Source organism: Musa acuminata, chromosome BXJ3-2 (genome assembly GCF_036884655.1).
Source record: "Musa acuminata AAA Group cultivar baxijiao chromosome BXJ3-2, Cavendish_Baxijiao_AAA, whole genome shotgun sequence".
Taxonomy (NCBI): domain Eukaryota; kingdom Viridiplantae; phylum Streptophyta; class Magnoliopsida; order Zingiberales; family Musaceae; genus Musa; species Musa acuminata.
Window position 1 is genome coordinate 9,617,104 of NC_088350.1, and position 18,234 is coordinate 9,635,337.

At 36.7% G+C, this 18,234-nt stretch overlaps 2 protein-coding genes across 2 annotated transcripts; both read right to left on the reverse strand.

The window, feature by feature from the left end:
• Positions 1–516: 516 nt before the first annotated feature.
• Positions 517–2,090, reverse strand: LOC103968665 (aspartyl protease AED3-like). The gene has a single exon (XM_009381959.3). It carries the CDS (start codon positions 2,063–2,065, stop codon positions 707–709), a length of 1,359 nt encoding a protein of 452 aa, XP_009380234.2. The 5' UTR covers positions 2,066–2,090; the 3' UTR covers positions 517–706.
• Positions 2,091–5,228: 3,138 nt separating this feature from the next.
• LOC135630694 (uncharacterized) lies at positions 5,229–16,148 on the reverse strand. The gene is made up of 3 exons (XM_065137827.1): positions 15,795–16,148; positions 15,164–15,428; positions 5,229–5,639 (listed from the first exon to the last, which is right to left on the reverse strand). The coding sequence occupies exons 1-3, from the start codon at positions 16,051–16,053 to the stop codon at positions 5,408–5,410; spliced, it is 756 nt and encodes a 251-aa protein (XP_064993899.1). The 5' UTR covers positions 16,054–16,148; the 3' UTR covers positions 5,229–5,407.
• Between the last annotated feature and the right edge of the window lie 2,086 nt (positions 16,149–18,234).

Consider the following 18,234-nt stretch of genomic DNA (forward strand, 5'->3'; position numbering starts at 1 on the left):
AAAGAAGACAGTGCATTGATTAACCCAAAAAACATTATAAAAAATTTATAATGACCATCATGTGTTATAAAAATATTTTCTGAATGTCATTTTTTGTACACAAATTTGGTGATAGTTAAACCGTAAATTCAGTTTAGTAAAAACTTATGCACCTCACAATTTATCAAGTAACTCATACACTATTAGAATAGAATTCTTATCGTTCATCTTTCTTCCTATAAATAGAATTCTTAGTGTTAATATAAATAATATATATATATATATATATATATATATATATATATATATATTAACACTAACCATTATGACCCCTACTGATATGAATCAAAGAGGTACACTCTCAGTTTGTACACTCCCAAGCAGTTAAGGAATATTATGAATCAAAGAGGTAAAAATTCTTATTATCCACAAATACACCTATAAATTTTATGTAATAATTCAACATTTTCATCTTGTTCAAATACTATAATTTTATTTTCAATACCTTTTAATTATATCAAAAATTTATAATATATCTTTCGAAAAGTAGATCATGTGGTATTATTGATGAGAGTGTTTGACGGAGCGACCGTAAAAATCATAAATTGAAAGGACAATTACAGAGATTTTAATTCTGACGAGACATAAATATATAACGCAATTAATGCGTGCAGTCTTCTTGACGGTAGTCGGCAACCCATTTATTGTTCTGCCTTCTGAGGTAAGCTCAGGCAGCAGCAGTACAGAACTCGCGCGCAAATCCGACCCTGGCATTGGGCACATCAAAGAAGACACGGTGGTTCTGCTGCTGCACGTTGGCGATGACGTTGAGCACCGAGTTGACGTTGTCCGGCGCGGCGGCCATCGCCAGGCACGTGATCGACCCGGCGGTGCTGTGGATCAGCGCGTTGTCGGGCGGCAACGTCACGTTCATCCCCATGAACATGAGCGTTATGGCCGGCGGCTTGATTGCTCCGTTGTAGCACGTGTCGAAGCCGCCCAGCGACGTCACTGGTCCGGCTGCCTTAACCCGCCGCCGGAACTCGTCCCGCAGCGCTGCATACGCGGGTGCCACCAGCCGGGTGAACATGGTCCCCGAGTCGATGATGGTACCGGCGCCTGTGGCCGGGTCGAAGGCGAACGCCGAGGGCGGGATGTCGAGCACTCGGCGTCCTACTCGTATCCCAATCATGCTCACGTAGTAGAGGGAAGAGCGGCGGGCGTTGGACAGCAACGTCGTGGTCTTGATCTTCTTCGGCTGGCCGATCGGTCCCAGTCGCAGCGTGCCGGAGAAGTTTAACGACTTGAAGCTCGGGAGACAGTAGGAGAATGTGGAGGCGTAGAGGTCCTTGGTCTGGGACAAGAAGGAGAGAGGGCCGCGGCCGAGACCCAGGAGGCCCTGAGGCGGAATTGAGTTGCCCGTCATCTTCTGCACACACCCGAACGTGTACGACTGAACGACTTCGGAGGCGAGGGCGAGGATATCCTGCGCGAGCCCGGCCTGGACGGAGGAGCCGCCGTAGGTGAGATTGAAGGCGCACGAGGCTGCGCCCTCGGGACAAGAGGGGTTGGGGACCTGAGCGCACTGGGGGGAGCCGCAGGGAAGCGGGCGGTAGGTGGTGGAACTAGAGGGGTCGAAGGAGGCGGAGGTGGAGGTGGAGGCGCAACCTGTGCAGGCGGTGCAGGGGAACCAGGCGGCGTCACTGCTGGTGTCGAGGGCGACGAGCATGGGCTGCGCCGGGGTGCCGAGGCTGGCGCGGACGACGTAGTTGGGGATCTGGAGGAGCTGACGACCGGGGGCGATGGGCACGAAGGAGCGGCCGGAGGGTCTGTGAGAGGTGGCAAGCGAAGCCAGGTAGGTGAGGCGGGACTCGTCGTAAGTCATGAAGTTCATCATGGTGTCCTCCCATGAGGAGGAGCGGTCGGAGGGGCGGAACGGAGAGCAAGGATCGGAGGCGCGGAAGATGTTTATGGTGGAACGTTGATCAGGTGGAGTGGCACAGTGGCTAGGAGCGGCGAGAGCGAAGGGGACGAGGATTAGCAGAAGAAGAAGACCAAGTGGCAGCAGCGACGGAGAGGAAGCCATGGCAGTGTGGGTGTGGGTGTGGGTGTGGGTGAGAGTCGAGTGGGAGCGAGCAGTGTTTATATAGATGAAGGAGGGAGTCTGAAGTGGGAGGCAGGAAAGGTAGCAGAGATGCTAACTCATGATGCACAGACTGTAATCCACCATGGTTTGCATCATGGATTACAGGTTCGAGTGTGGGCAGCCGGAAGAAGATAGTGGTGTTGGTTGCTAAGGAGCGGATGATGGCTCATTTGACTGACCACGCTCGCATTGGATGCAGACGTTGGCACCGATTCGTCGTTGTAGAGATTTGGCTTAATTCACATTACGCAGCGACTCGATATATTACAAAATGATTCTATCACAATCAACAACACACCGTCAAAGTTGCAATGCAGATTGAAATATCACTTCTCAACTACCATCTATTTATTGGCGATATAAAATAATCAATTCAATCGAATTATTGAATCAAGTAATCACGTTAAATCACGATATATATATATATATATATATATATATATATATATATATATATATATATGTATATATACATATATATATATATGTATATATACATATATATATATATGTATATATACATATATATATATGTATATATGTATATATACATATATACATATATATATATGTATATATATATATATATATATATATATATATTATTAACAAGCATAGTCGACCATTTAACTACTAATCAATCTACTTATGTGGTCACTCATCTTGTTTTTCATTGTTTAATCAGAATCCACTATCTTGCAAAGAACGATACAGTCAATTGTATCCGTCCAGGTGTCATTATCATTAATAATTAGTCAAGAGTTCAAATCCATCTCCATTATGTTCATGGGAAATGAATGAACCATGCCAAGCTCTAAAAACATCATCCTATTTTTTAAAGCGATTTGGAAATCGCACCAATCCGCATCTAATAAAACACATACCTTATCAAGTAAATAAATATACAATGAATACATGATTCCATGAATTGACCGAAACATTTATGGTATCATGGTGTGCCCCACCTGGTGAACGAGTAAAATTATGAAGCCCTAAGACAGTAGATAGATAGCAAGCACATCATCATTGCATGCCGCTACTGTAATCCTTATTGATCCTTCATGCCTAATAGTTGTATTGGAAACTTTGGTCTTTACGAGGTCTCAAACTCAAAGCTTTGGATAGGCTCAACAATGTGTCCCAACATCCAATCAATATCTTCTAATAGTACCTCAACGATAGCACATCAAGTGAAATTCAATTGAAATGTATCAACTATCTCGATTGGTAAAAATTTTGTCAGTGTTTCATCTTTATCATTTATTTTTTATTAAAAAAATCATAAACGAAACAATATATTACAATACAATTTTCCATGATTAGGTGAGCTTAAATTACAACCATAGAAATGGTAAATCAGATTGGACTCGAGAAAAGATATGTCTAAATTATTTCTATACTTAGGAGGACAAATCTCTTCAGAAAGTGTGGACTGGTCAACCTCCCAAGCATTTTAGAAATTTTAGATGTGTTTTTGTTATTATTTTGAGAGACAATTGCACACATTTTTGTTTATTATTAGAATTAATAGCTCTAAAATAATTATAATATATATTTTATTTGAACTCATATAAAAGGAATTATAATGTCCTCCTACAAAAATATTTTTGTGATATTATGGGATTTACTTTCTTTAAATTAGAATCATGTTTTGGCTAGGAGAGAGGACACAAGGGCAAGAAAATATGCATAAAGACTTATCATGAAACTTACGAGACGTCAGAAATTATGACCGATTGTCGATCCAACTCTCCCCTCAGTTCCCTCTCTCTCTCTCTCTCTCTCTCTCTCTCTCTCTCTCTCTCTTTTCTTTTCTTTTTTTCCTTTATTCTTTCTCCTCCTCTTTTTCTTATCCAAATGTTCCTTCTCTTTCTCTTCGTCAAATTCTCTTGTATACATTATTTCCCTATTACCTGAATAATTATTCAAGACTCCTCTTATCATTCATTTTTATGGTCAATCACCTCATGATGCGGCATCCAAATTTTGTGGAACCTAATGGAGATCAGGTTCAACTAATTTCGGTGATTTGGTTTGGTCTTCATGGATCTCTTAAAAGGGTCTTCTTTCTTGGTTGAAAAAGTTAAAAAAATGCTGCATTGAGACAGGAAGATAATTCATTTTGATAATTTGATGTTCGGTTATAAATGTTGAATCAAGTTGAAGAATTAAAAAAAAAAAAGAGGAATCTAATGATCAAACGCATCTCCTATCATACGACCTTCTATGACAGCATGATTTAATCTCCAACTCCTTATGTTCCAAACACTGTTAAGATTCATTTACACTTTTTGGACACTTTCTTATAAACATGTATAAAAAAAAAAAGAGGTCAAATAGAGAGGGGGTTATCAATCCAACCTAGAAAGTGGGTGTGGTGGATACCCAATATGACATGAAATGCCATGGTTGAACAAAGCTCTTTAGTTAATGCAAATTAGTCAAACGGAAGTCAGCCGAAAAGGGAAAAACTCATTACAAGGATTTCAATTTTTTCTTGAAACTGATAATAAAATCATATTACTCAATCAGTCAAAATATATGAATCTGTACCTTTCCGAAAAAACTATTCTAAGCACCGATGTAGATGCAAGAAGCCTATTGTACCCTTCGACCCAACATTTAAGATATTACTATAACGAGAATAACAAGAGAACCCTCATCAAAATAAAGATTCATTTACCTGCTGAAGCCTCTGCATGGCTCCCCAGATTCTACAGCAAAAGCCATGTCACATGCTGAAAAACGACTAAAAGTGAGGATGAGTTAATAATCCAATGGATGGGCAATGCTCACATTAACTTGGATCTATGGCACCTGTCTCGGAAATAATTTCAATCTTTCTTCCCCAGTTGGGCATATCTTTTCTTTTTCTCCCTTAACCCACATAAAAAACCTGTGTATGGCTGAAGACCATATAGAAGGCCTACCAGCATCAAATCCATTATTGTGTTTTAAGAAAATCTAGCTGTATAAAAAGTACACTACTGCACAAATCTCTCTCTGGACAGACAAAAAAAAAGATACAAGGCTTGACTGGGATTCTAATCAGATGCAGGTCGTCGTGGGGAATAAAAATTAAAGGTTTCATAGCACATTCTACTTCAAATAAACTTAGGGAATCTCTTGATCTGAAACAAGATAAATAAGTTTCGGTGTGAACACTCGACATACATGTTTCCTATGCAACTGTCGAAAAATCCATTGCATCGGGCATCCCATGCAACAGAATACAACAGGTATCCTATGTACAGAAGACTAGGTAGGCTACCAGCAAAAGCATCACATGTAGGTCCGAGAAGACCATTTGTTTTCATACCTCCCAAGCGAGTATTCCATAGCCGGTACCTCAGTCAGATGAAAAGGATCAGGCTCTATACCATAGTCAGTCAGTGGCCTATGTTCAAGAAGATCATCATGCTTGTGCACAAACTCTGGAATTTCCACTTCTGCTTTCTTAATGTCATCCCATAGATACTGCAATCGGCTGACATACTTGATTTTCCAATACAACCTGCAAAGCATTAAACATCAGGCCTCAAGCAGTCAAAAGAGCTAAAATGGTACAGACTTTCTGTGCTGCATTTTTAGATGCATGCAAATATTTGATTACATCAAACCAAAAAGAAGAATTCCAGACAAAATTGCATGTACATGGAGGAGAAATGACAAGGAGGCCAGCATGCATCTCTTTACTTGACCTTGGTTACTACAAGTTGCGACTACTCAGCCATGAAAGAAGAAAATGAAGGTCAGGTAAAATCCATGTCTTTAATAGCTGACAAAAACTGACCAAGTATAAACAAATAGCAATGACCACCCTCCATATTTAATGTGATTTAGATAATCCATGATTCAGAAGTCTCAAAAAGGTGAGCAATAGAAGATGAACACAATCAAATTAATTGCAAAGCACCTTTGAAGTCTGTGCTGATACAAATTAAGTTTACCAATGGTTCGAAACTAGAAGTTCCATTCAATGCATTAGTTTTGGTAAAAAAACATCACTTGTTTAGCAATCCATAGTTTTGTTAAAGAACATCACTTTCATGGATGAGAGAACACTAATTACGGGCATCAATAGCACCCTATTGCCCTCCCAAACAGGGGGCGAACCCCTCCCCATACCCCGACAGCCCCCTCTCTCCTCCTTTGATAGCTCCCTACTCTCCTCTCCTATACGAGGGAAACCCCCCCCACATACCCCAACAGCCCACTCTCCCTCCTCTGATAGCTCCCTACTCCCCTCCTAACCCAGGGCAACCCCCTCGACATACCCCAATATCCCCCTCCCTCCTTGTATGCTTATTTTTTTCTGTTAAAATAGCCTATGAAAATTTTGAAGGATTGATTTGTCATTGCTACTTCTTGGCAATATGGATTGTCACTATAGATTTAGGATCTTGAATTTGTCATACCTCGACAACCCTGTCTCCTCCTTCGCCTTTTCCTCCTTCGTGCTCTCCTCCCAACCGATAGCAACCCCCCTCCCCATAACCGAACAGCCCCCTCTCCCTCCACCTCCATCTTCTCCTCCTCCCTACCCCCCAATCTATGACAACAGCCCCCTCTCCCTCCTTCAATAGCAACCTACTCCCCTCCTATCTGAGACGAATCATCGATAAGAAACTCAAGAAAGGATACTGCATAAAAGTATAATTATTTAATGGATCCAAAGGATCATAAAGTCATAACATGTTTTGCGATAAGACAACTAAAGGCAGCATATTTCATAAAAGCATCTACATGCACAAAGTGTCCTACATTGGTGAAACTTCTTTTTTAGCAAAGGGCGAGTGGCGAATACGGGATTTGAGCCCAAGACCTTGCAATGAACCATCAAAGTTTTTACCAACTAAACTAGTTAATACCTTCCATCGGTGAAACTTGAGCTAGAGGAATATATGAATAAGAAAAAAACCCCGAAAGATTGAATCATATGGTTGCATGAAGAGGAAGATGTTGAGAATCTTGGAGATGACGTTCAAGAGGAAGATGATGTGGAAGAACTAGGGGTTTACATAGGCGCTCGGGTGAGGCAAGGCGAGGCAAGGCCCGAGCGCCTCAAGCCTCAACCAAGCGACGTGCTTTAGTGAAGTGCCGCCTAGGCGCTCGCCTGAACCCAAGCGTCGGGCGCCTCGGGCGAGCATCCAACTAAAACGAAGCAACTGAACCAGACTATGAAGTCTAGTTTGGTTGAACAATAGCTTAGGTGGTTCGATTGAACCAACTAAGTTATATAATGTCACTAATTCTATGCACACAAACCCTGCCGCCCAACCCCCTCACCGATAACCCCAAGCCATAAACCCTAATTCTTGCGCAACTGCTGCCTTCACCATTGTCGCTTCCTCTACCGCCGACAGATGGGTCCGAAGGTCTAGCTTTCGTGTGCAGTTCCCTCAACCGCAACTGCTTTCGTGTGCAACTCTTTCCACCATCGAGGGAGAGGACCGCAGCTTCCTCCGCCCATGATGTCACCGTCCATAGCTTTCGCCGTCATCGCTATCACCATCCGAAGCCTTCTCTATCCTTGCTGCTGTCATTCGCAGCTTCCTCTGCCGCTGTTACTATCATCCGAAACTTTCCTTCGCCACTACTGTTGTCGTTCGCAGCTTCCTCCATTGCTGCCGCGATTGTCTGAAAGTTCCCCCATCACCGTTGCCCTCTCCTTCCCCACTTTCCACCATTAATGACTCTTTTCTCCCCTCTAACTATTGTTAATAGTAGATTAAATATTTTTAACAGTCAATTGTTAACTACTGTTATCATATAATAGTCCCTATTTAAATTTTAATACTATTAATCTCTATTTATTAATTATATTTTATATTTTTATAGTTTTATATTTTAGAGCATCTCGTTTTGCTCGGGTGGGCGCTTAGGCGAGAGCTTAATGTCTCAGGCATTTTCAAACCTCGACAACTTTTGACGTCTAACGCTTTTTAAATCACTGGGAAGAACTAAATACTAGTGGCAGGAGAGTACCAAAGAAAGGAAAGCAAGTTGTTGCCAAGAAGTTAAACATTACACAAAAGAAAAGGACCACTGGACTTGTATATATTTCAAGAACCAAGTAAATCAATGCAAAACCAAAAAGGAGTATGGATAAGGCAAACAATGATACATGTGATAAAGATGCAAGAGCCAAAACAATTCAATATTCCCTCATTCCCTTCAATGTGACCCATTTAGACAACTTTAATCATATGATTGAAGCTATTAGAAGACGGTCTTCGATTGAAGCCTCCAAATTATCATGAGATAAGAGTTCCATTATTATAAAATGAGTTAGACTACACAAATGATTTGATAAATGGTCATAAGGATGCATCAACAAAACATGGTTGTTCTATTATGTCAAAGGCATGGACTAGTACGAAACAAGAAGTATAATCAATTGTTCACTAGAAACCATTTTTGTTAAGCCAATTGATATATCTTCTTTTATAAAATCTAGAGGAAAAACATTTGAATTACTTGAAAAGTTTATAGAAAGAATTGGAGAGCAAATTATTGTACAAATTATATTTAATAAGGAAACAACTATCTTAGTTATTAATGACTTTTCCTTTGAATATTTTAATTAGGTTATTGTCAGACACTTATCAATTTTATTTTTCTCTTTTTTAGGTAAAAATTACTTCAAGCAAAAAAGTCATATTTGTATTGTACTCTATGCACAACATTATGTTGATATAATGTTAGAGGATATTAAAAAATGCATATATCAATTATATTGTTGGGTTTATATGTAATCACACTAGAACATTGAACATGATGTATAAATTTATAATTAATTAAAAATTGGTGAGATATGGTGTCACATTTTGTCACTTCATTTCTGACATTAAAAAGTATGGATAACAAAATCACACCCTTATAAACATGTTTACCTTATAGACACATTTTGTCACTTCATTTCTAGCAAGAGGGTTCACGACTTTTAATGCATATAGGATATGCTTTTAAGATGATATTAAAATGTTATCGCTTGCCCTCTTATCTTTCGCATCTTTTGCTCATTTACTTATCATCCATTTTTCCCCTTTTTTTCGAGAAAAAACATGTTTATAAGGTTATGCTTTTGCCTATGCACACTTTACAGTGTCAAAAATGAAATGGCAAAGCGTATCACACTTTATTTCATCAATTTATTTATTATTTACAAATTCTCTCAACATGATCAATACTCCAGTGTGATTGTATATAAACCAAACAACAAAAATCATCTTTTCTAAGGTCTTCTTGATGTCTACAATATTTCTAATAACCTCTATACTGATACCAATACAATGTGTCACACATGTAATACAAATACGATATTTTTGCTTAGAGTAATCTACCTAAAACAATAAAATAAAATTGATGTGTAAGAACACATGGATTTCATTGTCATACTAGCTAATTTAATCATTCAAACGCCAAATCGTATGCTAAGTCATAGTTGCTTCCACCATCTATTATAACCTAAACAACATTTTACTCCACAATTTATTTTACAAACTTATCAAGTAATTCAAATATTTTTTTCTTCATATTTCATAAAAGAAGATGCATCAATTGAATGAACAATTAATCAAAAAATTAATTACTACTTTGTCTCATATTGGTTCACGCATATAACATAATAAATTTGCACATGCATCCTTATTACCCTTCATCAAATTATTTGTATAATCAAACTTCGTTTTCAACAATAAAATTCTCACCTCAAGCTAACTTGGTGGTTTAAATTTTCGACCATATCTTGTAATAGCTTCAACCAAACTGTCAAAACGGGCCGAATTAAAAGGAATACATGGAAGAAGTGAAGAATGTACTGAATCCTTCTTGCCCTACCTTTTTGCATCATTTATACTTGTTTGTCTTAATTTTGATCCTTTTTGACTTTGCATATCTCTAGTTCTTGAAAGTTGGAACATATATCCTTTCTTTTATGAAATTTTAAGCTTCTTAGCAATAACAACTTCTTTTCATATTCTATCAAAGACTATTTTCCCACTAGCATTGATATCTTCTAGATCATTTTCCTCTTTAACATCATCTCCAATATTCTGAATATTCGGTAAAAAATCATAAAATTTAATCTCTTGTGTATTCTGATCATTCATATAGGTCTGTAACATTTGTTTTACACCAAGACATTTTTGCATCAAAATTTTTGCATACTGATGCATTGTTGAAGTTCCCGACTTTATGTTGTTTTGTATAAAATATACCACTTCTAGTAGTTTTCTCGCTAAATATACAAGTCACGGCATTCGGATCTTCAGGATTCTTTATATAATTATATTTTCATCCTGGATCTTTTCTTTAGTTCCTTGCATATGATTGTTTACACTTACTCTCTACACTTACCATTGTTTCTGAAATATAGAAAGGATCCAAGGCAAAATACATCAAGAAATAAACTAATAACTACTTATCATGTGGTAGAGTATTGTTTATCCTAGTAGGATGCTCAAATCAAGATTATTTCCATCTAACAAGGTGATGTTATGGCCTAACAGGGTGTTGTTTTGCCCTGAGTTCCTAAGAGGATGCTCAAATCAATAAAGCAGGAAATAGGGAGCTAAGCTCAAATTTTTAGTGTTACCCAGAGACTTAAAGAAGAAAGAGAATGAGATGGAGAAGATGGTAGTCACCAACTGGCGGAGGAATGTAGCAATGTATGGCGGAGCACGAAGGAAGGTGCATATGGCAGATCCACATAAGAAAGCTTTTACGGCGAAGCCACGAAGGAACATTATGATCTCAAGCACAGTCAAAATATGGTGGAGGACAGCTAGGATCGACGACATATCGGGAGGAAGGTAAGTCTTAAGCTTATATAGCATTCGCAACAGAAGATGACAATCACCAATTGGCCTCGAAATGCAACTCTGGTGGTGCATAGGGCGAATGAAGGTTGTGGTTGACAAGGTATGGTGAAGGAAGAGAATAGTTGAAGGTGTCTGGTAGAGGAATGAACCAGACAACGACGTAGGGTATTTTTTTCTTCCGGTCACCAAAAGGGTTAGGGTCTCGGGAAGGGGGTTGTTATTTGGTTTAACCCAAATGAACCTGAACCTAGCTTCAATTGGCTCAAGCACGCGCTTAAGTTGCCCAACGCCTAGGCGGCGTGCATCATGCCCATTTAACATCATTCATATAGATCATCTCCGAGGGACTCGGACCTCGCCTCACCCCGCTCGAGTGCCTAGGCTAGCACCTTTTCATCTTATCAAAACACCATCTCAATTTTGATTTGATAACAAAGGAATCATTGAAAACATTGTTAGAATCTTCATCCTATGAGGTGAATTTCCGTTCATGTCCATTTCTTAAACAAACAAACTAGACATGTTAGGGAACATAGATCATATCTATCATATTCTTTATGATTATGAATTTTGAAGGTTGTTCAAAATAATTTCAATGTACCTACTAAAACCACTGATATTATAATTATTCCTCAATAATTGAGTAGAACAAACAAGATGAGGGATTGTATACCTGAAAACATAAGTCAAGAATGCTATTGAGTACCTAACATGCATACATTCAGTAGAATTCATTAATATAAAAGAACTGGAGATATTTGTCATACAATTGATGTCAACATATGTTTGCACACACACATGCACAGACAATGTTTAGGATGATTCCGTATGAATCTATTCTAGTAATGTAGTTTAGATTTATAGATATAATGAACTCTTTAAATGCTCTTAGCAAATTTTATTACAACATGGAATTGGTGAGAAAATTTCTCAGGTCTTTGCCAAAAAATATGGGACACCAAAGTGACGTCTACACAAGAAGAGAAGGACATAAACTTTCCACTCTTGAGAAAACTAACTGGGTCTACTATGACCTATGAGATGTGGATCTAAGAAAGTGAAAATGAAGAAAGCCAAGCAAATATGAGTGGCACTTTTCAGATCCTTATCTCCTTTTGATAATTCAAGTGATAAGAGAAAGATGATGATAGCCTTGATTAAAAACTAGCCCTACTCTCAAAACTACCGAAGAAGATTCTGATGAAGAAAGCCATAAAAAAAATAACAATAAGAAAGATAAAGGGAAACAAACAATAACAAGGAAAGATGAATTATTTGCTAGAATGTTAAAAGTCAGGACACTATATGAGTGAGTTTTTGTTCCTTGTGAAAAACAAGGATGACCAAGAACAAGAAAGCACCCTAAGCAACTTAGGAGTTAGGATAACACCTCTTGAACATGTCAGAAGAAATGAATGAGACTTAATATAAAAGGACATTATCAACCTTCATTTGATGGGTCAAAAAGACTAAGATCAATACAAAGCTAAACTTTCAATTAACAAGTAATACGATGTTTTGATTAACTTAAATGTTTACTTAATTAAATGAGTTAGAATCTAAAACGTAAATCTTAACTTGCTCTTTTTTAAAAGAAATTTTTCAAATGCAAAAAATGAGGCTATGAACTCAAAATCAAGTTCCTGTAATGAATTTGAAACGATTATTTTGCAAGTTAAAGAATAAAACGAAAGAATTGCTTCAAATGGATAATGATTAAGTAGTTGTAGATAATAAGATACAATCCTTATCCAATAATAGTCGTTGATGAAATGTTAATCCATGAATAAAGCATATATGCATGAAAATGAGAATGAGATAATGAATTTTGGGTGATTAGGTCTTGTGGTCTTTTCATTCTCTTTCTACTTTTTATGTGATGGGTATTTATTTCAAAATAAAATCTTCTTCCATTCCACAGTCACCTGTTCCCCTTTTTTTCACTCACTTTATGGCTATCAAGCCCTGGGTACCTATTGATCTAGTTATCTTTGCCTTAATGTTGTCTTAGTTCAATGATGCTATATCAAATTCATATGCCCATTTGCACTACCATGCGATGTAGTTTGCATCATCCTGCCCTCGTGCTAGACCTTTATTGGTGAGCCTACTATTCATGCTAGCTTGATTTGCTCATCCAACTAATTTAGTAGTGAGATCCAATGTTCTTCAGTGAAACCCCACCTGTTTATTTGTGAGCTTCATTGTTGTTGAGTGAAACCCCCATACAGGAAACTTGTAAAGGTTTGTCTCCAAGATGTTAAAGGAATAGATTACCTCTAAGCCAATAAAAGATAAGGTTTGTCTAAGAGCCTAGCAAAGAGAACCTTTTTTATAAGCTTGGAAAGAGAACTGGTGTCAGGATTGTTCTTGAGCCTGAGAAGAAGAACAAGTGTTGATTTGTTCTTGAGTTTGAAAGGAGTGTACTGAATTTGATCTTCACCAATGGAAGAACATAATAATTCAGACTGCATTTGGCTGGAGGAGCATAAGAGCGAAAGTAGACCATCATGCCATACCACTATAAAGATTGTTTTTGTCTTCCTTGCTCCTTACTCTTTTACTTTGTTCCTTTACCTTAGTGCACTACAGTAAATTGCTTCATTTGTTATCAGGTTTTTATGACAGTAATCATTTAAAGTTTAAACACTGTCCATCTGTCAAGCTTATCGCATATTCACTACCACAACCCCTTCTTAGTACCTAGACAGTCCAAACAATCATACAGTCAAGAATAAAAATGCTTATTAATATGAGATCTACTTAATTTGAGGCATAATTATTGTGGAAGTTCAGACTGGACCCAACAAGTTAGTTCTGCTTAAGCACCAATCTAACTACCTTCTCAAGGCATGCAGCCAATTTTCTAGTACCTATAAATAAATCTTAAATAAATGATAAAAATTATGCTAAATATAGACTAAAATCATTACCTCCAACAATTATGACCCACAACCCAACACTAAATTAGCAAAAGTAAGCATGCATAAGCTAATGATAGTGATATCTGCAAGTCTAAAAAGGTAATACAAGAGTAACCTCATCACTAACACTAACCCCGGCAACATCAATACATGACAATGATCCAGTTGCAGTTGTCAGGCAGTATACTTTCTACATAATATTTATCTGAAATTAAAAATGCCTTAAAAAATACTTTATCTTCAGAAAAATCATGCATTTATTATTGAAAATTTATAATTCTCTCTTCATAATTTCTTGCAATGCCTTAGGTATGTTGAAATTTTAGAAAAAAAGGTTCAAAAGAAATGATATCTTTAATTAAAAAACCTTGCAATAACTCACCAAACAAGAAACAATCCATGCAGTAAGTTATATCTAGTTCAATACTGAATACATTTTGAAATTTTAATATCTAAGACCAAGATATGCCAAATTTTGTTAACCTAAATTTCTTGTTGAGGAGTCTAGTGCATTGAGAAAGATGTCAACCCAGATCCAAGATTATTATTATATTGCCTACTGAAGTCCTTAATCTAAGGTCTAGATTATTATTATAGCTCCTACTGATATCCTTACTTCTACTTAATAAGATGACAAAAACATATTTAAACATGGAGTTGAATATAGCAAAACTTTTATAAATCTTCCAAGATCATTAGATCAAGCGAACCAATCAAATACCACACAGCAACAGCTTAGTAATGCTTATAAATTAATTACCAATCAATTAGAATCAGTCTCAGATATCTTTTATACAAAAATTACTGAACTACTACACTAGTCTTTCTGTAAGATAGCTTGATATACACACTTATAATGGCAATGATTAGAATTTGACATAATCACATGACCAAGTTATAAATAACCTTTGGTACCTTTTAGAACTCTGATAATCATCATCTTGTTCATATTTAACTATTAATGAACTGATATCAAGAGAGTGATATGATTCTTTTTCATTCTAGAAACTAATGACCCAGTCCACAAGTCAGCAACCAATGTTGATGAACAGCCTAACCTCATGTCTGCTTCTTGCATTCAGCAATTTACAAGGAAATTAGTAGCAGTCATTCCACCACAACAACCCCTCTCAACCCTTCTTTTTCAATGTCCACTCCTTTTATTTCCCTGCACCCTCCATCTTAAGATGACCTTATTTCCTAGATTTCATTAAATCCATCTACAAGTGAAACCTAAGCTTATCTCATCTCTATAACAAAAATGTGACAAACATCTATATGGCACTTACCTTCCACTTAAGAAGAAGCGTCCAAACGTGGCCAAGACCAACCTAGAACGGAGTCCTGGATGCAAGAAATACACAATCTGCAGCCTCTCTTTGTAGCCGGAAGGAAGCTCCTCATATATCCACCTCATTATGGACATTCCAGGATTGTTATCCTCCGATTGCACGGTGCTGTGCATGTATAGGATACAGAATGGTCCTTCCTGTAGCTCTGTGAAGAATTTACGGAAGACATACCTCTTCAAACGCTCCCCATTAATGATTAAAGCTGCAAGGTATCAATAGTAATCATTTCTTCGTCAGAGAAAAGGGCTAATATTTGTGAAGAGACAACTTTGGTTCAAGAAATTAAATGCATCCACCCTTCAGTCTATCTGCTCCCAGATCAACAAATTCTTGAAATGACTAAATTGGGGACTTGGAAGAAAATCTAACAGAAATTAGGGAAATCACACTTGAAAATTTTCCGATAAATCCCCACAAACAACAGCAGCCAGATCATATAAGAAGAGGCTTAAACAGAGAAGTTGCTAATCTTCTAAGAAAACTTCAATCCTGAGCAGGTCAATCAGAAAAGAAAGGAAGAAGGAAGAAATCGCAACTGTAGAAAAGTAGGGCTTCGAGTCGAACAGACCAGGGAAGTACTTCCCGACGATCCGGAGGATGCGGTTGCCGGCCTTATCGGCTCCCTCTAGGCGAAAGGCCTGAAGGACCTCGAGATCGGAGAAATCCTCGTCGGCGATGAGGTGGGCGTGGCAATCGTGCCACACCACGTTCTCATCGTCGTCCTCTGCCGCCTGGCGCTCCGCCGGTGAGAGGAAGGAACGGGCGTCGACGCCGAGGTCCGACGCCAGCACCACCACCGAGAATTCTTCACCGGCGTTTTCCGCCATGCCGTCGATCCCCTTTTGCCGAGTTCGTGCTTCTCTCTCGGCCGCTATTATTTCCTTGTGGCGAAGGGAATCGCTGTTCCCCGTGACCTAACCTGCGACGACCCTCGTTGAAAATTATTTTTCTAAGATTTTCAAAAATCATAAATGATTTTTAAATGCCAAAACCATCTTGTATGTATTATGTTTAAAATTGGAACGAATTTAATTATATTTATACTTGTAAAATCGCTCTTTGTTGTAACAATGATTTTAAATTTAATTCGGTTGCGATGATTTCTAGTTTCTTTGAGACGAAGCTAGAAAATTCGATTGTTGATATGTTTGCTTGATTCTTAGGTAGGTAGGTAGGTAGGTATTATTAGTAAGAACTAAGATCTCTTTTTTTTTTCTTTTTTTTTTGTTAATTATGATACGCTGCGATTCTTATTATGTCCGTGCTAAAATCCCGAGATCCATAATCCCGCAATTATTTAGGAGGCAACAAATTTCACTTCTTTTCTGCCGAACGGTCGCTCGTAAGATACTAATATGAACTCATACCAACAAATACGAGCCAGTAAGGAAGATGAAGAGGAAAATATCTTTTAATTAAAACATTTAACGAACTAACGAGACAAAGAGACTGATGGCTGAGATAAAATAAATAAATATATCATAACTTTAAAAAGAGGTCTGCGCATTATATTATAAAACTGACCACACAAAGTTGATAATGAAAACTACTTATGCAAAGAAAAGAAAGCAACTTAAGGCAATAAGTAATCACGGTTTCAAAACAATTCTAACAAATTTTGAACGAAACCAAATCAATGCTAGATGATTTCTATTTTCATTTTATTTCTATAAATTTTTTTACTTTTTAATCAATTTTAATATTTTAGATTTTTAATAGATAATTTTAAATTATTTTATATATTTTAAAAATATTGTTAATTATGCATTCAATCCGATAAATTGATCGATTCATTGTTCCGACTAGTGACTTGACTCGAGGTTTGGCAAGTCATTTGTCAACTTGATTATGATGAATATGCTTGCGCTCTTCCCTCACTGGTTGCCCTTTGACAAGTCCTAGGCAGATGTCCTTGGAAATGACTCTCGAGATATAATAAACGAATACAAAAAACGATCCATCATGACTTTCTTATTTAATGTTGTGATGCCATGGTTTGGACCCATGTGGCGGGTTCAGTGCTCACCAACAATGGCATAGAGAAAGAACTGCATGTTAGCATAAAAATTTCTTTTATATTATTATTATATAAAAATTTTTAATATCAGAATATAAAATTAAATAATAATAAATATAAATTTATAATATGTATCTTTTAATATCATTCAAAAATTGTTTATCTAATATATGAATATACCATCATCTGAAAACTATTAAGGATGCAAATCTATAATAAAAACATAATTGGTTCACGTGAGACAAAAAAAAAAAGAAAAAAAATATGTAATCTCTCGTTCATTATTTCATGTGACTAACGAATCATATCATAATTAAATTTTTTTCTATTGAACAATAATCAAATCATATTTATAATATATCTTATTGGACTACATAGTCTATCATTTTTGCTCATTAATTAGTAAGATATAAAAAATTTAAATCAAAATAAATAAAATAAAAAGTTATTTAAAAATAATTTTATTTAATTATATTCTATAACTTTAAAAAAATATCTTACACATGCACATAAATTTTATAAAACAGGATAATAAGTCCAATAAATATAATACCATATTAAGTCTAAACTATTAATATAAGTCATAGTGATTGTATGTCTAGCATAACATTGTTAGTTCTTTTTAATATAATCTAAAATGATCCATATAATTTATTTTATTAAGATAATTCTTTTAACACATTCAATAATAATATGTGCATACATAAATGTATACAAGATAACATAAATAAATTATATAAATAAGAATATTAATTATAATGTCAACTAAAATATATATCACTATATCTTTTATGGGTTGCTCACAAACCTAATCATAAAAACATATTCTTTCAAACACTTTAGGCTAGAAGTCCTAAATGAATGGATCAACAATCAATATAATGCAACTTAAGTTTTTAATTGGTATTAATTATTTTTAAATTATTTTTTTCTAATCATCAAGTACTTTAATCCTAATACACAGAATTAAAATAGTACTTGTCATTCTTAG

Coding starts and splice junctions, on each gene's coding strand:
- LOC103968665 (XM_009381959.3), bottom strand. CDS start 2,065: ATGGCTTCCTCTCCGTCGCTGCTGCCACTTGGTCTTCTTCTTCTGCTA.
- LOC135630694 (XM_065137827.1), bottom strand. CDS start 16,053: ATGGCGGAAAACGCCGGTGAAGAATTCTCGGTGGTGGTGCTGGCGTCG. Junction 15,429..15,794: donor CGTCGGGAAGTACTTCCCTG/GTCTGTTCGACT, acceptor GATACCTTGCAG/CTTTAATCATTAATGGGGAG. Junction 5,640..15,163: donor CGCTTCTTCTTAAGTGGAAG/GTAAGTGCCATA, acceptor AATGCTTTGCAG/GTTGTATTGGAAAATCAAGT.